Here is a 26,159-nt window from a genome sequence, read left to right as displayed (position 1 = left end):
GGAACTGAATCAATGGCACCTAACAACAATATTCTCTCTGCCACATAGATTTGACCAAAAACAAAAACAAAACACCAATACAATATCCTACTTCTTTCAATGATGCAGAATCAGAATTTTTTTTTAATATTATCCTATTGTGTTTTTCCCAAAAAAATGAATTTTTTTTTGTTGTTGCTGTTTTATTGTGTTTATTGTGCCTACTACATATTAAGAGGAGCTCAGGTAGCACGATGGTTAAGAACTCGTCTGCTAAGTGAAAGGTTGGCAGTTTGAACCCACCAGCCACTCCATGGGAGAAAAGACATGGCAAATCTGCTCCCATAAAGATTAAAAAAAAAAAAAACCAAACCCAGTGCCCTCGAGTCTATTTCGACTCATAGCGATCCTATAAGACAGAGTAGAACTGCCCCATAGAGTTTTCAAGGAGCACCTGGCGGATTCCAACTGCCGATCCTTTGGTTAGCAGCCATAGCACTTAACCACTATGCCAGCAGGGTTTCCCTGTAAAGATTACAGCCTAGGAAACTCTACGGGGCAGTTCTACTCTGTCCTATGGATTAGCTGTAAGTCGGAACTGACATGATGTCACACAACAATGACAACAAGTATATAGTCACACAGTGCTAACAATGGATGCACTCCCTATTATGATATTTCACTTTTTTACCATTGAGAAAACATCTGTATCTATCATTGATTTTTTTTAACTTTTATTTTGAAATAATTACAGATTCACAGAAACTTTCAAAAAATGTACACAGAGGTCTCAAGCACCCTTCACTCAGGCTCCCCCAATGAGATAGTGCATTAAAGTAAATTATCAAAATCAGGAAACTAACATTGGTACGATACACAGAACTGATTCAGATTTCACCAGTTTTACAGACACTCATGTGGGGGAGGGTATGTACATACTTTTATGCAGGTTTATCATCTGTGTAGCTTTGTGAAAGGACGACATGATACAAACTCTTCCGTCACCATAGGGATCCCACTCCATAGCTATACCAATCCACATGCCCTCAATCCCTAACCCCTGGTAACCATTAGCTTTTTATTCATTTCTATCACCTTATTTCAAGAACATATATAAGTAGAATAATACAATTTGTAACCTTTTGATATTGGCTTTTCTCAATCATCACAATGCCCTTGAGACGGCTGTGTGTATCAATAGTTTGTTCCTTTTTATTTTTAATAGTATTCCATGATCTGGATATACCACAGCTTAAGCCATTCATCCATTTTAGAACATTTGGGCTGTTCCCAGCCTTGGGTTTTTTACTAATGGAATGGCTATAATTATTTGTGTACAGGTTTTTGTGTGGACATAAATTTACCTTTCTCTGGGATAAATGTTTCAGAGTGCAATTGCTGGGTTGTATGGTAAGCACATTAAACTTCATAAAAAACTGCTGATTGGTATGAGTATGGGTATGTGTTGTACATCTGTACCATTTTACATCTCCACTAGCAAAGTATGAATGACCCTATGTCTCTGCATCCTTGCCAGGCTTTGGCATTGTCACTACTTTTTATTTTAGCCATTCTGATAGGTACACAGGGATATCTCATTGTGGTTTTAATTGGCTAGTAGCCAATTTAATTACCTAGTAGCCAATGATGCTGAACAACTTTTCAAGTGTTTATTTGCCATCTGTATACCCTCTTCAGTGAAACGTCATTTAAGTCTTTTACCTATTTTCTAATTGGACTGGGTTATTTTTGTTTTTTAGTTCCCCCCGCCAGGTGAATTTTGACATATATTTTTTTAAATACATAAACAAAAGTCTCTTGTCAGATACATATCTGCAAATATTTTCTCCCAGTTTGTAGCCTGCCTTTTCATCCTTTTAACAGGGTCTTTCATAAAGCAGAAGTTTTAAATTTTGATGATGTTCAATTTAGGAATTTTTTCTTTTATGGGTTGTGCTTTTAGTGTCAAGCTAAGAACTCATCACCTACCCATTTACCCCAAAGATTTCCTCCTAAAAGTTTTATAGTTTTGCGTTTTACATTTAACCATACATCCATTTTGAGAGTTAATTTTTCAGATGATACAAGGTTAAGTTCAAGGTTCATTTTTTTGCCCACATATGTCCAATTGTTCCTGTACCATTTGTTGAAAAGGCCATCCTTTCTCCAAAGAATTACTTTTGCACTTTGTCAAAAATCAGTTGGGCATATTTTTATGGGTCTATTTCTGGATTCTCTATTCTAGTCCATTGATCTCTGTGTCTACCCCTCTGTCAGTACCATATTCTAATATTTATGTCTCTAATATTATCAATGCTGTATATGTTCGATAAAAAAAAAAAAAATCAAAACAAAACCTAATTCTTTTAAGGGTGCAAATTAGGATCCTGTGCTATTCCCTGAAACATAAATAAAAATTGCTTTTTAAGGAAACATTTTCTTTCCCAGAAAAAAGCTGGCAAATTAACTTGTCATATTAAATCCTTCAATTTCATAAGCAAAGGAATATTAATTTGAAATGATTCCTTTAAATTCAAAAAGATTAAAATTCCAACATGAAAAAGTCAAACCACAATCCTAAATCAAAGACACATAGCTAAAGACTGAGGAAAAGTAGTAGGAAAAATACAACAAAGAAACAATTAAAAAAAAAAAACTGATAAAGAAACAAGAGACAACAAAGTAGGTTTTGGTGTTTTTGATATACAGAATGTCCATAACCTCGTGGATAAAGCTGTCTTTGCATGATCTTAATTTTATATATGAGAAAACTGAGGCACAGAAAGTTTAAAGACCTACTTAAACTGCTCTTAGTCCAGATGGGCACGGACTCTGCCATAGTTTCATATCCATTCAACTATATTCGTATTCATTGATAAGTGGGAAAGAGATCAAATTTTGAACATTAAATCAGAGCTGTTGTTGTTATTGTTGCTGTCGGCAGCTATCAAGTTGGCCTCCAACCCATGGTAACCCCAAAGAGATTGGACCATTGTGATCCATAGGGTTTTCATCAGCTGATTTTTGAAAGTATATCACCAGGCCTTTCTTTGTAGCCTGGCTTAGACTGGAAGCTCCACTGAAGCCTGTTCAGCATCATAGCAACATATAAGCCTTCACCAGCAGACAGGTAGTGGCTGTGCTTGATGTACATTGGGTGGGAATCGAGCCTGGGTCTCCCGCATGTACGGTGAGGCTTCTACCATTGAACCACCACTGTTCCTAAATCAGAGCTCAGTACCATAGTAACAAAATGCAAATTATACACTCCTATATTTTTATAGTAGTAGTGGCACTGCTTCAACCACTCCACAACCAACATCCACCTGTATCATTTTCCCAGTATAAGTTAAAACAGATCGTATTTGTTGATGACATATTCATTAACTGAATATTTGTTAAGCCCCGTTTTGTGCCATGCTCCTAGTGATGGTGAGGAAGACACAATCCCTTTTACCCATGGGTTTTGCCATCTAGTTGGAAGTAAAACTTTTATGCTCTTTGTTTTACCCGAAAGCATTCTGGTGGGTTACAATGAGACATAAAATTATTTTAAAATATGTGAACATTTTATGATTTAAAATGACAGACTGAGCACATGTATTTGCCTCCCCTACTCCTGAGACTTCATTAAAATGATGGGAAAGGAATTTTTTTTTAAGGACATGAAACCATAAATAGTGAGAGGGAAAATAAACATCGTCATATACGTTATTTCAAAGCATTTTTAGAATAGGACAGACATATGAAAGCCTAATCTATAGCAGAAATAATATGGGTGTGAAAACCAGGAAAAAAAAATAAAGTGACAGCACTAAATAAGAAATGTTTACATTTAAGTCAAGAGTTTGCTGCAAAGCAGTTCCAGGATGGTAGCTGTGTAGCAAGGTTAGAAAGCAATTAGATAAATTAGAAGAAAAAGTCACTGAGCTCAAAGAAGAAAGATTTTTAAAAGAATGGAAAGAATTCCATGAATAAATATTATGAAAATGTAACTAACTGTAAGTAGCTAGGAAAGGGATTTTACCTTAAATATAAGCTCTTATATTTTATCCTTATGAAAAGGTAAATATCTTACTTGATATAATATTTTTAAATTAAAGCTAAGTGTAAAAGATGGAAAACAATCAGAGGCTCAATAATGAGGCTAATGTAATAAAAAAAAAAATGTACCTACCAGCAGACTGCAAATATACCCCTAGGAGTTTTAGCAGAAGAATTTGAAGTTGTACTCTTTAACAATCTTCCGGAAATATACACTTAAAAGATCATCAGATTCTCTAGGACCCCTAATACATGGCATAAACAGTATATAAAACATTACTAACAATGCACAAACACCAGAAGAGAAACTAGATAACTGGGAGCTCCTAAAAATCAAGCACTTGTGTTCATCCAAAGACTTCACCAAAAGACAACCTACAGACTGGGAAAAAAAGTTTGGCTACGAAAAATCCGATCAGCACCTAATCTCTAAAATCTACACGATACTGCAAAATCTCAACAACAAAAAGACAAATAACCCAATTAAAAAATGGGCAAAGGGTATGAACAGGCACTTCACCAAAGAAGACATTCAGGCAGCTAAGAGATACATGAGGAAATGCTCACCATCATTAGCCATTAAAAAAAAAAAAAAGCCATTAGAGAAAGGCAAATCAAGTCTACAGTGAGATACCATCTCACCCCAACAAGGCTAGCATTAATCCAAAAAATACAAAATAATAAATGTTCGAGAGGTTTTGGAGAGACTGGAACACATATACCCTGCTGGTGGGAATGTAAAATGGTACAACCACTCTGGAAATCAGTTTGATGCTTCCTTAAAAAGCTAGAAATAGAATTACCATGTGATCCCACTCCTTGGAATATATCCTCGAGCAATAAAAGCCCTCACACAGATATATGCACACCCATGTTCACTGCAGCACTGTTTACAATAGCAAAAAGATGGAAACAACCAAGGTGCCCATCAATAGATGAATGGATAAACAAATTATGGTATAGTCACTCAATGGAATACTACACAGCTACAATGAGGAAATGCTCACCATCATTAGCCATTAAAAAAAAAAACCTCTCGAACATTTATTATTTTGTATTTTTTGGATTAATGCTAGCCTTGTTGGGGTGAGATGGTATCTCGCTGTAGACTTGATTTGCCTTTCTCTAATGGCTTTTTTTTTTTTTAATGGCTAATGATGATGAGCATTTCCTCATTGTAGTTGTGTAGTATTCCATTGAGTGACTATACCATAATTTGTTTATCCATTCATAAAGAACTACAATGAATTTGTGAAACATCTCATAATATGGAGGAATCTGGAAGGCATTATGCTGAGTGAAATTAGTCAGTCGCAAAAGGACAAATGTTATATGAGACCACTATTATAAGAACTGAAGAAAAGGTTTAAACACAGAAGAAAATATTCTTTGATGGTTACGAGGGTGGGGAGGAAGAGAGGGAGAGGCGTATTCACTTACTAGATAGTAAAAAAAAAAAAAAAGATAGTAGACAAGAATTATTTTAGGTGAAGGAAAGGACAACACACAATACAGGGGATGCCAGCACAACTGGACTAAACCAAAAGCTAAGAAGTTTCCTGAATACAACCAAACACTTCAAGGGACAGAGTAGCAGGGGCGGAGGTCTAGGGACCATGGTTTCAGCGGACATCTAGGTCAATTGGCATAACAAAGAATTAAGAAAACATTCTGCATCCCACTTTGGTGAGTGGCACCTGGGGTCTTAAAAGCCAGCAAGTGGCCATCTAAGATGCAACAATGGGTCTCAATCTATCTGGAGCAGAGGAGAATGAAGAACACCAAAGACACAAGGAAAATATGAGCCCAAGAGACAGAAAGGGCCACATAAACCAGAGACGCCATCAGCCTGAGACCAGAAGAACCAGATGATGCCTGACTACCACCAATGACTGCCCTGACAGGGAACACAACAGAGAATCCTTGATGGAGCAGGAGAAAACTGGGTTGCAGACCTGAAATTCTAGTAAAAAGACCAGACTTAACGGTCTGACTGAGGCTGGAGGGACCCCAGAGGACATGGCCCCGGACACTCCATTAGCCCAAAACTAAAACCGTTCCCAAAGCCAAGTCTTCAGGCAAAGATTAGGCTGGACTATGAGACATAAAATGATACTGATGAGGAGTGTGCTTCTTAGCTCAAGTAGACACAGGCAGCTCCCGTCCGGAGGTGAGATGAGAAGGTTGAATGGACACAGGAAATACAGGGTGGAGAGGAGGAGTGTGCTGTCACATCACAGGGAGAGCAACTAGGGTAACATAACAATGTGTGTATAAGTTTTTGTATGAGAAGCTGACTTGAATTGTAAACTTTCACTTAAAATACAATAAAAAAAAAAGATCATCAGATTCTTTACAATGAAAAAGCAGGGAAGGATAGGGAAACTGGACAAATGGAAATGGAGAACCCAGGGAGGAAGTGGGGAAATTGCTGATGCCCCGCAGGGATTTCAACCAATGTCACGAAACAATTTTAGTATGAATTATTAATTGGAAAACTTATTTGCTATGTAAACTTTCACCTACAGCACAATAAAACGTTCAAAGAAAAAAAAGATCCTCAGATTCTTTAGCAGGCATATGAGCTAGAGTTAGAACTGGCATTTGCTTGTGAAAACTGAGGTGGCTTAATACAGACATCTAACACAACAGAAATTCATCTTTCCTCTTCATTGTAATGAACTGAATGAAAACCTGACAGATAGGATTAAGATTCTCCTTAGAAAATTATTTCAACCCCACCATAAAAAAAAATATATATATAGCAAATAAAGTAGCATTAATTTACTCTGTGTAGTTCGGCCAAGTTAGTTCTAGTCTCAGACATTAAGTGAAGAAGAAAATACGAGCTGTCATTTGGATCTGTATAGCAAGGTTTCACTCCAGTATAATTGGAATTGCAACGTCCTGTTTGGAGCTATGGAAAGAGACAAAGGGAAGCAGATCTGGGGAATATGCTATTAAGACAGGGCTGACCTTTATGCTGAGCCAGCAGGGACTGAGCAATTCTCTAAGCATTCATAGATGGGTCTGAACAACATAAAGTTTTAGGTGGCGGAAAGCTTGACTTCAAAATGACTCATCCTCGCTTCTCACTGCTAGAGCATTGAGCACATTAGATGAGATTCTTGGATAACTGGGACCCCACTGAAGATTAAACATTATACAATGAATTCAAGGATCCAGTCTCTTACCTTTCTCCTATAATAGCTCCATAAGATCAGAGATGAGATCAATGACCAGGCACAGACAGAATTTAACAGGACAAGAACTAAGTTTACACAGTTTTATTAACAGCCCATTTAACCGTCTATTTCAAAGAAATAAGAAGAAAAGTGATATGAAAAGAGGCACTGGGATACTACAAGAAAACACTGTGCTGGTGATGAACTGTACCCTTTCAGCCTTCTTTGAGACTTGGTACTTATGCAGCTATTGACTCTGGCCTCACTGTGTGGCTTGCTACATGTGCAGTGGGCAGAAGTTATGAGCATTTCACTAAGCAAGGGTGATGCATCTTTAACTCTTATCAGCCATTCTCCATCTACGATGATTCATGAGACCTTGGCAGCCAGAGCTTTTGACAAAAACTGCCTCATCAATCTGCATTTTAATACACAGGCTCCTTGTCACCTACGAATTCCATCATCAAGCAGTGTTTGTTGGAAATATGGTTGACAGCATGCTTAAGGTGAACCAACAGCATGTTGCAACTGTTGCAATTTTTTCCCCTTGTTTAATCCATCATTCGTCACAGGACCATCAGATGTGTCTATTAAGATACATGTGTTATGTCAAGGCCACCTCAAAAACTTCACTGGTCAAGTACAGAAAAATTTAGACTTTTTTAAAGTGGCATTCATGACTTTCTACTCTTTGGTCTCAACTAACTTTTACAACCTTGTTTCCTACTTCACATACATACATGTATGCAAACCAGATTCTGTTGAGTTGATTCTGACTCATGGCAACCCCAAGCATAGCAGAGGAGAACTGTGCTTCACGGGGTTATTATGAATGCTAAGATGGTGCAAAAGATTAACACATTCGGCTGCCAACAATTGAAAGGTTGGTGGTTTGAGTCCACCCAGAAGCACTTTGGAAGAAAGGCTTGGTATTCTACTTCTGAAAAATCATTCATCAAAGGCTTTACGAAGCAAAATTCTACTCTGACACACTTGGGGTCACCGTGAGTCAGAATCAATTTGGCAGCAACTTTTTCTTTTTTAAGATACAGTTAAATTAACCTATTTGCTGACGTTCAAATGCATCAGGTACGTATTCATCTGCTTTTTCATTCCTCTCAACTGTTCCTCAGCCGATAGTGCTCCCAACAATTCATTTCCCTTCCTTCAAAATCCTGCAAGGCCCTCCTCGGCATATATATATATTTTTTAGTCCTTTATCTCAATAATATCTATTTGCCCTTTCCATTCTGCCCCATTGGTATGTTATTTGTACTTTTACAGAACATTTTAGACTTTAACATACCCTTTGGCTGTTTAATTATATAATTTTCCAATAGTGGAAAGTATGTGCCACACCGATCAAAAAGATACTAACTTTTTTTTTCCTATTTGAGTGTAAACTGATAAAATGCTGTCAATTTATAACAAGGCAACCAGAATGATGCAATATTTGGAAACTATGTCACGAGAAAAATGGTGGAGGAACTGGCCATATGTATTTGGAGAAAAAGAATTCTGGAAGGAGGAATGTCAGCTAGCTTCATATATTTCAAGGAAAAGAATTCTATGTTTTGGAAAAATTATTATATGCAAGGCACTGTATTAGGTGGAGTGTCATCAGTGCTGTGTTCAGAGGAGGGGCCAAGATGTCGGAACAGTCAGAAGCATCCTGTGATCCCTCTGACAACAAAGACCTGAAAAAACAAGTGAATCAATTATGTATGACAATCTAGGAACCTGAACATGCTTTTTAAGGATCTCTGCTCTTTTACTCCAATGCATATTTACATTTCCATTACCTCTGCTTTCCTGGGTCTGACTGCAATTTTTTTTCTCATCCCCAAATGTGACCCATCATAGCTGTGTGTATTAACACTGCATAATGTTCTTAAGAGGAGCAGCTGCAGCTGCCTGATTCTATTAATTCACTCATCGACCTATGTTAATATTATTTTAAAATAGAAACTAACCTTTTTAACATGACATGCTGTATATTGTTTAAAAAATTGCCTTACTTTTTAATGTAGATCATGACTGAAATAATTTTCTTTGGTACAAGTTCTATGTTCCCAGTTGTAAAATGGATGAAATGTAGAAAGTAGAAAAAAGAAAAATTTCATCATAGTTCTACCACCCTCATATATCATTGCTTACATTCTAAAGCGTTTTCTCCTCTTCTTTTTAAAATATATTAACATGAATGGGATTATATTTTACATTCAAGTTTACATCACACATATTTCACTTAACATTTTACATAGCCATTGCCCATATTATTACCAAAACTTTGCGCTTGAAAAACGTAGCCTTGACTCAAACTAGTAAACTATGAGATTCAGGGATAATGGAGAAAATCTCTATTCCTGCAGAGATCATGGCCTCTTCTGAGAGCTAAGGAGACCCACTTTAGAGGCAGTGGTGGCAAAGCAGAAACAGGCAAACGCCAGCAACTGAGTTCCTGGGAGCTCTCCATGGTGCTGCTCAATTCAGTCTAAGCCTCCCTTGATGGTTCCCATGCAGCATCAAAGTCACTTTACCTTTTCTTTGAATTAAGGCTCTTCCAATATCTAAATATTTTATTAAACTAGATAAAAGTCTCCCTGATAATTTTCAGCAAAGTGATTTTTACTCCTCTTTCACTGATTTAATTACCTTGCCACATTTTCAATATAGCAGTAACCCATTATGATGATGATTCAGTGTTGAGACACTAGCCCTCAGTTATCACTAAATGCAGTTTGTTTGCCAGCCTTGTCTGTAGCAACCCATCATTTCCCTATGTAGGGCATAAAATGCTTTGTCTTAACCATGAGCTGAGAGAAGCATCTCTCAGACCTTCTTTTGAAAGCATGTGATAAGGTCGCCCCTCTGCCTGACTCAATAAAAAAAAATACCCAGTTGTAAATAAACATGATTTTTTAAATCTTAACTCAGGTCTTATTTTTCAAGAATTATGAATACAATCCTTGGAATTTTTATTTTTGAAAACAAATTTATTCCATATATCATCCCAGAAGAAAGTATCTTTGAAAATTCAGATTAAAGAACATCATAAAAAGAATCTTATCACAAAGAGGAAGAGTAATTTTTTATCTTTAACTTTATGTGAAGGCAAAACACTGGCTCATGACCTTGATTTCTAACACCCTGTGATCATAAACTAGGTAATATTGGCTTTAAAGGATTAAGAAATTTTCAAGTCAATGTAGCAGACTGAATAAGCACAATTTTCTTTTGTTTCCTCCATAAATTCAAATGGCAATAAACAGTACAAACTATAATAAACTTACTGCATCACTAAGAACCAAAGGATGCAGGAAAACATTAGTAAATCAGATATTTTGAAAAAATCTTAGAAGACAAAAAAATACATGTGAATAAGTCTTCTGTTTCCAAGTAGATCAAGTAGACATACTTGTCCCTATTCCTCCCATTAAATATAACTAAAACCCTGGATATTATATGCAAAACAAACATAAAAAGACTCTAAGAGGTGGAGAGAAGAAGGCAGACCAGCTAAAGATCTGGGAACTCATACATGCTACAACATGGATGAACCTTGAAAACATTGCATTGAGTGAAATGTTGGTTACAAAAGGATAAATATTGTATGTTCCCACTTATATGAAACAGGCAAATGTATATAGAGACCAAAGGTTTTTACCATTTTACTATAAGCCAAGTAAAGAAGAGGTAAAAGTCATAACATGAACTAGAGAGATCCTGGAATACCTTCAAGAGGGAAGTGGATTCCTTGTAGTAAACAAGTATGATTGAAAAACTAGGTAATGAAAATGTAACTTTAACCTGCATTTATAAACTTCTGTACCGATTAAAATTCTATTGACTTTTGCGTGTTTTCACCATATGATTAAGCAATAAATAAAATTCAAACTGGGTTTTTAAAGCACTTGATAAATATTCATGTATTGTAGATGCTGTGGACTCTACATCCTAAAGCTTCACTGTCACTCTGTTTTCTACATCCCTGCAACAAAGTTTTGTAGTGAAGAGAAAACCTTCCAGCATTTTAGCAGCTAGTATTCTTTTCCAGGAGTTTCAAGTTGGGCCATCTCTTACCAAAAAAAGTTCTATTCTTATTTTTTGAAAATTAAAATTCCAAATTTAGATGATTTCTAACTTCGAGGCAAAGCAACAATATAGCTGCCTGTTTTAGTTATCTTGTGCTGCTGTAACAGAAATACCACAATTGGGTGGCTTTAACAGAAACATATTTCCTCACAGTTTAGAAGGCTGTTGTTGATGTTGTTGGGTGTTATCGAGTCGATTCTGACTCATAGCACCTTCTAGAAGTCCAAAACAGGGTGCGGGCTGTAGTGGAAGGCTATCTCTCTCTGACAGCTTTAGGGGAAGATCTTTTTTTCTTCAGCTTCTGTCCCTTGATTCCTTGGTGATCATCATGTAGCATGGCATCTATCTTCCCCCATCTCTGCTTGCTTGTTTAATCTGTTCTTTTATATCTCAGAAGAAATTGACTCCAAACACACCTTACACTAATAATATTGCCTCAATAACACAACAAAGAAACACATTACCAAATGGGGTTATAACCACCAGTCTTAAAAAAAAAAAAATGCCATCAAGTCAATTTAGGCTCACAGCAACCCTATAGGACAGGGCAGAACTGTTCCATAGGGTTTCCAAGGCTGCAATCTTTACAGAAGCAGACTACTGACTACAACTTTCTCCCGCAGAGCTGCTGGTGGGTTCGAACTGCTGACCTTTTGGTTAGCAGCCAAGCTTTTTAACCACTTCACCACCAGGGCTCCTAACTACGGGTATAGGAGTTAGGATTTATGACACATATTTTGGGGGGACACAATTCAATCTACAACAGTGTCCTGAACACTGTCTCAAGAATTTAGAGGAATGAATTATTATTATTAAATTTAGGATATTTGGAAATATCATCTTACTGTTCACAGACGAGTCAGAATAATTGTGAAGAGTTGAGTTGACTGAATCACAGCTGTGCTACATTTGTCATAAAAGATATAACTACACTGATTCAGGGACATATAAATTGCTAGCCCTCTCACCTAGTCAAAATTAGTCAGGTACACAGATACACAGCAGTCGGTACACAGAATTAATTGTTGGAAAGATGCATTTATTCCCTTGTGCTTAGCTGTAGGAATTAAACTTCCTTGAGACATTGTCTAATTAACATCTCTTCCTTTAGATAACATAAGCAAAACATCCCTTAAGGCACTGATTGAAGAGTCATCAAAGTTATTTTAGGGAATCAGCATTGTGCAGGAGAGTACAAGATATCCACTCATTTCCCTTCTTCCTAGGAACACTCACTATATTTTTCAACCTCTCTTGTAGTTATGAGTCTGCTTGACTGAGTTCTAGTCAATGGAATGCAAGAGGAACCAATGTGCACCATTTCCAGGTCTGGCCCATAAAAATTTATCATAAAAATCTATCATATGTGATCTTCCATGCTTTCTTACCTTTCAAGGAAATGAAATGGAATTGACAGAATGACCTTGGAAACGACATGCAGAAGATGGCAAGGGAAGGTGGAAAGAATGTGGTTCACTGACTCACAAGAAAGAGCACCATCAGCTGATCAGAAACACCTATTTGAACTTTATGTTATAGATAGTTGAGCCAATATATACGTTTTTGTTTCAGTTGTTACAGCAGCTATTGTGACCTTACATTCTGACTTGTATTGCAAAATTACAACCTGATGGGAAGTTTTCATAATGCAGTTGACATGAAGCCACAGTAGCAAACTATTAATTGGGCATCAAAGAATAGCCTGGGATAAATCCAAGAAGGCATTCCTCTTGTGAGCTTATTATGGTTTCTACAATTTCAACTAAAAAGAAAACTAAGCCCATTAAAACAGCTCCTCAGAAGAGCTATAATAAAGGAAAAGAATATTTCAACTTCCAGAATAAACATAAGGGAATATAACAACATGATCATTACCCATTGATAAAGATAAAAGAGATTACAAGATTCTGGCTTTATGGTTCCAGGATTTTAAAATATAAGCAAACTAAACAGGCACCTTAGATTGAGATTTTAAAAGATTTTTATTAACTGTTCAGGGGGCTTCATTTTCAAAGATGGAATGATGATTGGACATTTGAAATGTATGTATGTCAATTTTATCATTATCTATAGGAAAACCTGACGCCTCTGTGGTCCTAAACTAATTTTTAAAAAGAATAAATGGATGTTCACATTTTGCAGTTTTGAGTTGAAGAGAGTGAAAAAATGAGGTTCTGCTGGAAGAGAAGGATATATCAAGACGCATTTCCACTGCTACTAGAAAGAATAACAGATAACTTGCACTTACTCATGTCTAAACATAGCCAATAAAATAAAAAAGCAGAATAACTCATATGGCCTGTTCGGTTTTTCATTATGGTAATTACCTTTATCCATTCATCATTATCTCAGGGACTCAAATCAAAAATGTGCTATATTGCTTCTGTTACTTTTTTTGCCGTAATTATTTGCCTATTTGAAGCAAAATGGTAACTAGTTCCTTTTGTAGTGAGCAAAAGTGTAGAGGTATTAAACCTTATTAAACTCTCAACTCTAATTCAGTAAATAAGGGCTAAGAAACTCTAGGGCACTCATTTCTTCGTTTCTGCCAGGGTTGACACCTACTTCTTACACTAGGCATTTTAAACAGGATCAGCTACTAATAATAGGAAATGAATAGCAATTTTAACAACAGAAAAAAACAATATATATTTGAGTATATATATTTTCCACCATGCATCTGTCAGTTTATAGTACTGTTGTGGCTTGCATGTTGCTGTAATACTGCAAGCTAGGCCTATGGTATTTCATATACCAGCAGGGTCACCCTTGGCGGACAGGTTGCAGCAGAGCTTCCAGACTCAGACTCACTAGACAGAAGGATCTGGCAGTCCGGTTGTGAAAAAAAATTGGCCAGTGAAAATCTTATGGACAGCAGTGGAATACTGTCTGATACAGTGCCAGAAGATGAGCCCTCAGGTTGGAAAGCACTCAAAATATGATTGGGGAAGAGCTGACTCCTCAAAGTACAGTTAACCTTAATGACGTGAATGGAGTCAAGCTTTCATGATCTTCATTTGCTGATGGGGTACAACGCAAAATGAGAAGAAACAGCTGCAAACATCCATTAATAATTGGACTGTAGAATGTACAAAGTATGAATCTAGGAAAGCTGGAAGTCATCTAAAATGAAATGTAATGCATAAACATCCATATCTTAGGCATTAGTGAACTGAAATGGACTGGTATTGGCCATTTTAAATGAGACAATCATGTGGTCTACTATGCCAGGAATGACAAAGAGGAATGGCGTCATGTTCACAGTCAAAAAGAACATTTGAAGCTCTATCCTGAAGTACAATGCTATCAGTGATAGGATAATAGCCATACGCCTACAAGAAAGACGAGTTAACTAGAGTATAATTCAAATTATGCACCAATCACTAATGCCAAAGAGAAGGAAATTCAATATATTTACAAACTTTTGCAGCCTGAAATTGATCAAACATGCAATCAAGATGCATTGATAATTACTGGTAATTAGAACATGAAAGGAAGAAATGAAGAAGGATTGGCAGTTAGAAAATATGGCCTCGGTGACAGAAATGATGCCAGTAATCACGTGATGGAGTTTTGCAAGAAAAACAACCTGTTCATTGGAAATACTTTTTCTCAACAACATACACAGTGACTGTACACATGGACCTCACGAGGTGGAAAACACAAGAATCAAATCCACTACATCTGTAGACAGAGACAATGGAAAAACTCAATATTATCAGTTAGAACAAAGCCAGGGGCCGACTATGGAAGAGAACATCAATTGTTCCTTTGCAAGTTCAAGCTGAAGCTGAAGAAAATAAAGACAGGTCCACGAGAGCCAAAGTATGACCTTGAGTATATTCCACCTATTTTTAGAGACCATCTGATAAACAGATTTGACTCAAACACTCAAGACCAAAGACCAGATGAGTTGTGGAATGACATCAAGGATATCAGACATAGAGAAATTAAAAGGTCATTAAAAAAGACGGGAAAGAGAAAAAAAGACCAAAATGGATGTCAGAAGAGACTCTGAAACTTGCTCTTGAACATGGAGTAGCTAAAGAGAATGGAAGAAATGTTGAAGTAAAAGAGCTATACAGCAGATTTCAAAGGGGAGCTTGAAAAGACAAAGTAAAGTATTATAATGAAATGTGGGAAGACTTGGAGTTAGAAAACCAAAAAGGAAGAATACACTTCATACTTCCCAAGGTGAAAGAACTGAACAAAAATTCAAGCTTCAAGTTGCAATTCTGAATGATTCTAAAAGCAAAATTTTGAATGATGCAGGAAGCATCAAAGGCAGACAGAAGAAATACACAGAGTCACATTGGTCAACATTCAACCATTTCGGGAGGTAGCATATGATCAAGAACCGATGGTATTTAAGGAAGAGGTCCAAGCTGAACTGAAGGTATTGCAGAAAAACAAGGCTCCAGTAGTTGACAGAATACCAATTGAGATATTTCAACAAACAGATGCAGTGCTGGAGGTGCTCCCCATGCCAAGAAATTTGCAAGACAGCTGCCTGGCCAACTGACTGGAAGAGATCCATATTTATGCCCACTCCAAAAAAAGGTGATCCAACTAAATGTGGAAATTATAGAACAATTTCATTAATATCACACACAAGTAAACTTTTGCTGAAGATTATTCAAAAGTGATTGCAACAGTACATTGACAGGGAATTGCCAGAAATTCAAGATGGATTCAGCAGAGGGCTTGGAACAAGGGATATCATTGCTGGTATCAGATAGATCTTGGCTAAAAGCAGAGAATATCAGAGAGATGTTTACCTGTGTTTTATTGACTATGCAAAGACATTCAACTGTGTGAATCATAACAAATCATGGATAACATTGTGAAGAATGAGAACTCCAAAACACTTCATTGTGCTCAAGGGGAAGCTGTACATAGACCAAGAGGAAGTTTTTTGAACAGAACAAGGGGATACTTCAAGGTTTAAAATGAGGAAAGGTGTGCATCACGGTTGTATCCTTTCACCACACTTATTCAATCAGCATGCTGAGCAAATAATCCAAGAAGCTGGAATACATGAAGAATGTAGTATCAGGGTTGGTGGAAGGCTCATTAACAACCTGTAATATGCAGTTGACACAGCCTTGCTTGCTGAAAGAGAGGAAGATTTGAAGCACTTACTGATGAAGATCAAAGACTATAGCCTTCAGTATGCATTATACCTCAACATAAAGAAAACCAAAATCCTCAAAACTGGACCAATAAGTAACATCATGACAAACAGAAAAAAGACTGAAGTTCTCAAGGATTTCATTTTACTTGGATCCACAATGAACACCGTGGAAGCAGCAGTCAAGAAATCAAATAATGTATTGCATTGGGCAAATCTGCTGCAAAAGATCTCTTTAAAATGTTAAAAAGCAAAGATGTCACTTTGAGGACTAAGGTGCGCCTGACCCAAGCCATGGCATTTTCGATTGCTTCATATGCATGTGAAAGCTAGCCAATGAATAAGGAAGACTGAAGAGGAATTAAATTACAGTGTTGGTGAAGAATGTTGAATATGCCATTGTCTAACAGAAATACCACAAGTGGATGGTTTCAACGAACAGAAGTTTATTCTCTCAGAGTCTAGTAAGTTAGAAGTCCAAATTCAAGGTGTCAGCTCCAGGGAAGGCTTTCTCTCTGTCATCTCTGGAGGAAGGTCTTTGTCATCAATGTTCCCCTGGACTAGGAGTTTCTTAGCACAGGGACCCGGGTCCAAAGGACACACTCTTCTCCTGGCACTGCTTTCTTGGTGGTATATGGTAACCCCCATCTCTCTGCTTGCTTCTCTCTTTTATATCACAAAAGAGATTGGCTTCAGATAAAATCTAATCTTGTAGATTGAGTTCTGCCTCATTAATGTAACTGCTGCTAATCCCATCTCATTATCATCATAGAGATAGAACTTACAACACATAGGAAAACCATGCCAGGTGACAAAATGGTGAATAATCACACAATACTGGGAATCATGACCAAGCCAAGCTGACAGATATTTTGGGGGGACATAATTCAATACATGACAACCATGAACTGCCAGAAGAACAAACAAATCTGTCTTAGAAGAAGTACAGCCAGATTGCTCCTTAGAAGTGAGGATGGTGAGACTTCATCTCACAAAGTCTGGACATGTTATAAGAAAGGACCGGTCTCTGGATAAGGACGTCATGCTTGGTAAAGTGGAGGGTCAGAGAAAAAGAAGAAAACCCTTAACAAGATGGATTGACACAGTGGATGCAACAATGAGTTCTAACATAACAGCAATTGTGAGGATAGTGCTGGACCAGCAGTGTTTTGTTCTGTTGTGCATGGGGTTGCTATGAGTCAGAACCAACTAGATGGCACCTAACAACAATATATACACGATTCATCTAGTCCATACCAAAAGTTATATAATCCTCAACCTGCTTGTTGAACTGAATATTATATATAGCTTTTACAAGCCTATTGTCACATTCAAGAAAGACAGCATCCTATTTCTGGGAACTGAGCTTCTCAGCTCAACCATCATATTTTCACACCATGAAATAAAGCACTGTTAGGGTTTTCACTCGTTTTGTTTTGGGTTAAGAAACAACTGAAAGGAGGCACAGTTAGCTTAGACAGATATGCATGTGATGAAGAAAATGTCACTTTTTTTACACACTGCCCTTGTCACTGTTTCTCAATATGGTTCTGCCTGTGCATATACAATGTGGAAATAAATGCTCCCACTTCCAGGCTGTCTGAATGAATACAGTTCATGAGTCTGTGTGTTCATTTTCAAAATGACAGGTGTTGTTTCAGTCCTCTCCCATCAATGTCCCATAATGCTGCCTCAAGTTTACAAGGTAACTTGTATGCAAAAGGTTTCTGCTATTGCCCAAAGCATTATAAGCCTGAAAACTATTGGCAGGTTAGCAACTATTGCAAAGAACACTGCTGCAAAGCTCAAACTCCTTTTGAGTTATTACAAATTCCTAATTTATTCGATATATCACCCATTTCCTTTTTATATTCTCCCTTACCCACCCTACACACACACACACACACACACACACACACACACACACACACACACACAGGTTCAACCTCGAAGCAGATAGAATGTGGAGAACTGAATAAACTAATGCTACCTTCAAGTTAATTTACCTTCAAGTTAATAGAACTCCTCACTCCCAGCCTTGGACAATGATGCTGCAAGTCATTAGCATGTCTTCCGATTTTGGCAAGATTCCCCAGTTAGGACTGGGCCTCCAAACAGTGACAGCCAGAGTGTGCACAGGCAGCACTTTCTGCTTTCCACATGAATGATCAGAGACCACAGAGCCAGCAGGTTGGTGGTTGCTGGTAACACTGGGCCCTTGAGTCAAAAGAAAGGGCCAGCATTGAGCACTGTGAATGAATTACATATTCTTTTTTCTTTCACAAGTCCTATTTACTAAGGACTCTTACAACACCTGGCACCGTTTTAGGCAATTTGAGATGGCCCTGCATCTGAGCCTTGTGTAGCAATTCAAAGAGCTGTTCAACTCCTTGTTACAATCAAACTCCTTGCCAGCAAGCCATGCCTTGACTACATTATGCACTTTTGGCAGATGGAGTTTGGGGATTTCTGTGAAATTATGAAAGCAAAAACACAGAAACACATCAGGACACAAATGAAGAGGAATAATGGATAAATGTGCCCAAAGGGCAACAGATGACACAGGTAGAGTTAGGATAATTTAAGAAATTCACGAACAGGTTCTGGATTTGTAAGAGTGAATTTCTCATTACTAATGAGTTTTAAGGATAGTAATGTTTACAAGGAAACAAAATAAAAATAGAGCAACAGCAATCCAAAAAAAAAACAAAAGCACATCATTTCACTATAAATCCAAACAGGGTATAAGCTGTTCTAGGTAATCCCAAACATTTCATGTTTTAATTGGTTTCCCAGGCAGTTTTCTTAGAGTCTATAAGTCACATTCACTTAGTCCTGTATTGATTTTCTGAGATGCTTCCTGTTTCTACCACCACCCTAATCAATTAATGTCTTGTAAGAAGCAAGACAATTTTCTCTTTGTATTTTCTTTCAAATTAAACCTGAATACCTTCTTTCCACAAAATTACCTGACGTTCTCTCTTACCCACCAGGGAGTACATTAAAATGGTAAAAATGGTTGATGTCTTTTATTTAAAAAAAAAAAAACCTGTGGAGATTCTGCACAGAGAAAGCATACAGAATTGCCCGGGATCAATATTACAAATGGCTTTTATATTTGTGGTCATGTTGATAAAAGTTCCCTTTAGCTATCACCAAAGTGCCTTTCCATTGGCCACCATGCTTTATCACAGAGAACTAGGAGGCTGGTGGTTACTTAAGGAGGCAGATCACTGGGAAAAAGAAAATGGTTCAGCCACTGTTATTTAAAAAAAAAAGAAAAGAAAGGGCAAGGTCACAAACCAGTCATTTGTGGATTCTTTTTTTATTAGAATTTTACTGTCTATCTCAATGAACAAATCTCATTTTTATTAAAATGTGAGGCTTTTGGGGTGGGTGAGGGAAGTTACTCTTAACCTGAGCCTACCCACTTTTTCTAATGAACAGCCCTGGAGACAAAAGAAACAGCAAAAGTCGGGAAAGAATTGCTCACTGGAGTCAAGATAACCTGGATTGAAGCTTTGGCGTCAATTGAGAAAATTTGTTAAGCACTTTAATTTCTCTGAAGTTTAATTTTCTGTCCTATAAAATCAGATTGATATAATTACCTCAAGAGCAGTTTGGGGATTTTCTCGATCAAACCCCTCACCCTTTTGATCCAAGTCCATTTTTCTACCCAAGATATCTTTTCAATGCAGAGGAGTGATCAGGTTACCTCCTGTCTCCAACTTTCCCATGTCTAGAGAGCAAGACCAAACCACATAGCATGCCACCTTCCATCCCATACATCCAGGTCCCAGCCCACCTCTCTGGGCTTATCTCTGGTCATTTGCCTCGATTCGCTTCTCATTTTAGTTGTGTCATAACAGATGCATCAAATACTTTAACCCCTATAGCTGTGTATTTGATCAAAGTGTCTCCCTAATGCCCCTCTGCCTGAAATTCCCCTCCTCTCTTTAACAATTTAGCAAATTCTTGCTGAACCCTCATGGTCCAGGACATCCCCACAATCACCACTTTTTCAGCTATACCTGGAGCTTCTCTCAAATGAAACAAAGATAAAGTTTCACAGGATGGAAAAATTATATTTTTCATTTGGTTTCCAACATGAAAATATATTTTATTTGGCATCCAAGGTAAAAGTATCTAGATGCCATTTAACCACACAGAGAATAGGTGAAAAATGCATTATTTGCAATCTAAGTACCAAAAGCAAAATATGATGTTATTCAGATTCCCAACGTCAATCAACTTTTGTTCTTCTCCGTCTAGGTAGGCACTGAACTGGGAGAACTACAGCACACATCCAGAAAAATATGCCACCTGAAAAATAAGCTGATCCACATCAATTACTTTAATTACTTATGCCACCTGCTAAGTGCAAGATGTATCACTCCTAATATAATAATACTTCAAAACTGGCATTATGGTGTCAATTTTATAAGCGAAGGTTCTGAGATTTAAACAGGCTAAGTAACTTACTCAAGTACTTAATATGTGGCAGATTTGTCATCTAAACCCAGATCTGGTTGACTTAAAAGCTTCTATTTCTACCCCTCCACACTGTTCCTCAGTTGACCCTGCACTGTAAACAGATGTGGACATCATAGCTATAGTCTACGCATCTTTACTCAAAGTATCAGGCGCTATCTCTGGCCAGGTCACTCAAAATACTCTTTTGCTCAAAGAAAAAGGGGAGTTGGTGTATGTGGATAGAGAGGGTATACAGCCACCTCAAGATGAAGAAAGAGGAGGCCTTTTCAAAACACAGTCATATTCTATTCATAATACCTGTCAGTAAAATAAGTTTTCTTTCTGGCAACAGAGCAACTCATTGCCTTCCTTATTTTTTTAATATTTGATTTAATAAAATCAACATAATAGAATTGTAGTTTGATATAAGTTAGCACTGAACTATTATAATATTTCCATCTCTTCATTTTCCTGAGTTAATCAGAAGGTATTCACTGTTGTGGTAGTGTTGGTGGTGTTAGTGATTGTGATAGTTGTGTTCAGCAGCTTAAAATTGTGTATGTATCTTTACTGCAAAGATTTTATGATCTTGAAAAATCTTGAAATCTTGAAAAATGTCCATTCATGTTCTGAGTGAAATATACACCGATGCACAATAATAGACCTCATATAGTAAATGCAAAGTACAACAGGGACTTGATTGGAAAAGTTAGTAAATGTTACTTCAATAAGAGACTAAATATGAAATCATACATCTCCCAATGAAACACCTGTAGTGCATCTTTCATTCCTATTCAGATTTACCAGTGGTTTTTGATTTACATAGACATAGATATTGATTTTTTACGCTATATGCACACACACACACACCATAAAAAATCAATTTGAATTGGAGAAAATTTGGGTTTAAAAGTTAATAACATGTCAAAATTATTCCCAGAAAGAGCTCAGTTATTTTAAGTGGCTTTACAATTGCCAAATAAGAGGAATCAACCCTGTTTACTCAGTCTGTGTCCTCGGAGAAAAGAGAAGGGGACTGAGATGTTTCTGGGGAATAGAGATGAGGCAGTCCCACATAGGTAGCCAGTGCAGGTCCATGCTGATGTGGGAGATCATCTCCCTCTCTAGGCACAAGCCCTGAGGTTTAACCTGACTGTAGCTTCTGCTATGCTCACATGAAGCACTTAAAGAACTTGTCCTGATTATGGCCATGGCTAACGGGGAAGCTCCCAAACATGACCAAGTTGTCAGTTTGTCACCCTACAATGACCTATCACCCTACTATTAAATGACTCAATAAGGTATATAAGTTGTCAGATAATACTGAATCTATCTTTGAGGTGGCTTTTAAAATTGCTTGGGGAATAATATGACTTCTCTAGTCTTTCATGCAGGAGACCCTTGGTAGCACAAATGGTTAAGTGCTTGACTACTAGCTAAAAGGTTGGTAGTTAGAACCCACCTAGAGGTACCTCGGAAGACAGGTCTGGAGATCTGCTTCTAAAAGGTCATAGCCCTGAAAATCCTATGGAGCAGTTCTACTCTGCACACATGAGATCGCCATGAGTCAGAATATACTCAATGGAAACTGACAACAACATGAATCCTTCATGCAACTGAAAGCCTAGCCTACCACTAGTGCAAAAAGAGATCACAAATTAAATAGGGGAAAAAAATATTACAGGCTAGGCTATCATTCTGTGTTAAGTAACATGGTGGCTGGTAACCAATTTTCTTTACAAACTGAAGAACACTTTATATATCCCTGGCAATAGGGCAGAATTAATCCTGATACTACAGGATAAAAGTACCTCTAAACAAGCCTTGTCTTATGCCCTTTTGCAACCCTTTTCAACGTTCTCTGTGAAGTTAAAAAAAGGTGTTGTTAAAGACACAACAAGAGCAAGCTTGACACCAAGGGCAAATCAGGAAACTTGCTTCAGGAAAAAAAGCCTATCCAGAGAAAAGGGATCAGTGTGTCATACCAACTCCAGAGGCAGAAATCAAACTGTGAATTCAGTTTGGTTAATATGCTCTGCCACCTGCAGAAGTGGTCCTTTTAGAGTCATCAATTAGATGCCTGGTGGCGCAGTGATTAAGGGTTTGGCTGCTAATCAAAAGGTCAGCAGTTCAAATACACCAGCCGCTCCTTGGAAACCCTATGGGGCAGCTCTACTCTGTTCTATAGGGTCATTATGAGTCGAAATCAACTTGATGGCAACTGGTTAAAAGTTTTATAGACACAGTCAGAAATTACTGTAGAAGAGGGATCTGGATAATTTTGATTTATTCAACATAAACAGAAAGGTCTAACACCCTGGTGTAATAAATGACAAATATAACTGGGTGATTTGAAAGCAAGTAATATTTTCAGTGATAAAAGTTAGAAAACATTAACTCCTGACTTGCAAACTTCTAAAATACATGTGGAAAATATCAAAAGCAAATAATGAATAGCATCACTCAAGAAGTAATTTGAAAATCCTTTTTAAAAGTTTGAAATCTACTCCATGAAAATTATATACAAAGTGTGGAGCAAACTAGAAAGCAAAAGATAGACATTCTAAAAGTGAAAAAGAAAATGGCAATAGCAGATTTATGAAATGGCATCAAATAATAATTATTTCCCCATTTTATAATTCCAAATCAGTTAAAGAATCATCTTTCACTGGAAGACGTGCTGTGTCTACATAAAGTGCATGTGACGGCTCCCCCTCCAAAAATGGACAACATAAGCCCCAATTAAGTCCAAAAAATAAGTCAAAGCAGTGATTTTATATCATAAAGACCAAAAAAAAACATACTGAATAACTTTCCAACAGTTTTTTAGGCAACATGAAGATATTCCTGATCATATCCCAAATTTACTGTGTTAAATGGAATAATGAAGCAAGTATACAGCCACTTAACAAATATACATAGAACAGGAAAGAAAACCCAGCAAAAATCAAACCTTAAATTGCTCAGTAACTAAAATCCAAAAGATGTTGCTTGTTTTGATTATCAGGATAAAAATTGTTTTGATTATCAAGCTTGTCACTTGTATTTATGTTTAGACATGGTGAGAAGTAAGATGTATCAAGCGCCACATACTGTCATCTAACTGTTAAAAGACCCGCGTTCTTCAGCTTTTCTGCTATAATCTCTTGTTCAGTAAGCGTTGTAATGTTTGTGCTGGAAAATTATTTAAAAAATTATTTTTATTATTCTGTAAGTAAGATACTTTATTATTTGAATAGATGAGACAAAAGACGTTAATTAAACCACTCAGTAAGGGACATGGGAAACCAAAAACTAGGTAATTCGTAAATCTTTACCTGAAGGCCTTCAATAGCTAATCGCAGCATACTTGGTGTAAGTTTAGAAGCTTGCTTGAAGGTGAAGTTACTCCAGTCTATGATCAAAACAAATCCATTCACCTGAAGCTCAGGATCTTCAATCATGGCTTCTAAAGAAAGTAAGATGGCACGCAAAATATCCACCAGTGTGTACCTATCAGCAACAGAGAAGCACTGCGTTAATTCTGACAGCCACTATTATAGAAAACACAGAAACCTTTTAGCACACTAAAAATTTCCTTTAAAATACTTCAAGAATTTGAAGATGATGATTTTGTTTTAAAACCTTCTTTGAAGAGGAGGTTTACTCTATTCTATATGTGCTCATTGAACATATTAGAATTTAACATGTATTCTACCAAACTACAATGTTTTTGAAAATACCAGCTAGTTTCATATTTTACAATAATTTAATGTACCTTCTGGCTTCCCTATGCTTTCTTAAAATCTCATTTCAACTACCAAAAAAAACTAGTATGGTATTTTTTAAATATCTCAAGAATGCTCACAATGATACTGATATTTTACATCTTCTTCATAGGGAAAAATTTGAGAATGAGATCTCAAAAAGTTTCATCAATAAAAAAGACCACTATATTTGAACTCATAAAAAAAAAACAAACTCATTGCTTTCGAGTTGATTCCAACTCATAGCAACCCTACAGGACAGAGTAGAACTGCCCCATAGGGCTTCCAAGGAGCGGCTGGTGGATATGAACTGCTGACCTTTTGGTTAGCAACCAAGCTCTTAAACATTGTGCCACCAGGGCTCCCCATATTTGAATAGCTACAGTTAAAAGAGTCAACAAACTTTAATTACTTGCACTGAATTGTATCATAAAGATAAAAAAAAAAAAAAAAAAGAGAGAAGAATGAAGGGATAGAAAAGCAGATAAATAAAAACAAAATGGAAATTTGCCTATTATTACACAAGCCACCCAAATTTAGGGCTGAATTTTTATCTCTTTTCCCCTTGCATCTTACCACAGTACCTGGCAGGTTACAGAAACTTAATAAATGTTTCTTCCTGTTAAATGGGACTGTACTAGAATGGAAAGACATATGTTGTACACTCCAACAAGGCTGGCATTAATCCAAAAAACACAAAACAATAAGTGTTGGAGAGGTTGTGGAGAGACTGGAACACTTATACACTGCTGGTGGGAATGTAAAATGGTACAACCACTTTAGAAATTGATTTGGAGCTTCCTTAAAAAACTGGAAATAGATCTACCATACAATCCAGCAATCCCACTCCTTGGAATATATCCTAGAGAAACAAGAGCCTTTACACGAACAGATATATGCACACCTATGTTCAATGCAGCACTGTTTACAATAGCAAAAAGATGGAAGCAACCAAGGTGCCCATCAAGGGATGAATGAATAAATAAATTACGGTATATTCACACGATGGAACACTACATATGGATAAAGAACAATGATGTATCCATGAAACATTTCATAACATGGAGGAACTTGGAAGGTATTATGCTGAGTGAAATTAGTCAGCTGCAAAAGGTCAAATACTGTATAAGACCACTATTCTAAGAACTCAAGAAATGGTTTAAACAGAGAAGAAAATATTCTTTTATGGTTATGAGAAGGGGGAGGGAGGGATGGAGGGAGAGGGTTTTTCACTAATTAGATAGTAGATAAAAACTATTTTAGGTGAAAGGAAAGACAACACACAGTACAGGAGAGGTCAGCACACCTGGACTAAACCAAAAGCAGTTTCCTGAATAAACTGAATGCTTCAAAGGCAAGCGTAGCACGGACAGGGGTTTGGGGACCATGGTTTCAGGGGACATCTAAGTCAATTGGCATAATAAAATCTATTAAGAAAATATTCTGCATCCCACTTTGGAGAGTGGTGTCTGGGGTCTTAAACGCTAGCAAGCGGCCATCTAAAAT

General features: G+C 37.1%; 1 protein-coding gene across 3 annotated transcripts in view; it reads right to left on the bottom strand.

The window, feature by feature from the left end:
* Positions 1-26,159, bottom strand: part of CLVS2 (clavesin 2) — a 78,608-nt gene that overhangs the window by 36,122 nt on the left and 16,327 nt on the right. For all 3 annotated transcript variants that reach the window (XM_049900123.1, XM_049900117.1, XM_049900130.1), the window contains one exon: positions 24,225-24,399. In XM_049900123.1, coding sequence (XP_049756080.1) covers positions 24,225-24,399 — 175 coding nt within the window. The remainder of the gene's footprint in view (positions 1-24,224; positions 24,400-26,159) is intronic.

Source organism: Elephas maximus, chromosome 1 (assembly GCF_024166365.1).
Source record: "Elephas maximus indicus isolate mEleMax1 chromosome 1, mEleMax1 primary haplotype, whole genome shotgun sequence".
Taxonomy (NCBI): domain Eukaryota; kingdom Metazoa; phylum Chordata; class Mammalia; order Proboscidea; family Elephantidae; genus Elephas; species Elephas maximus.
The sequence above is the reverse complement of the archived record's forward strand: the minus strand, read 5'-3'. Positions and strand labels throughout refer to the sequence as shown.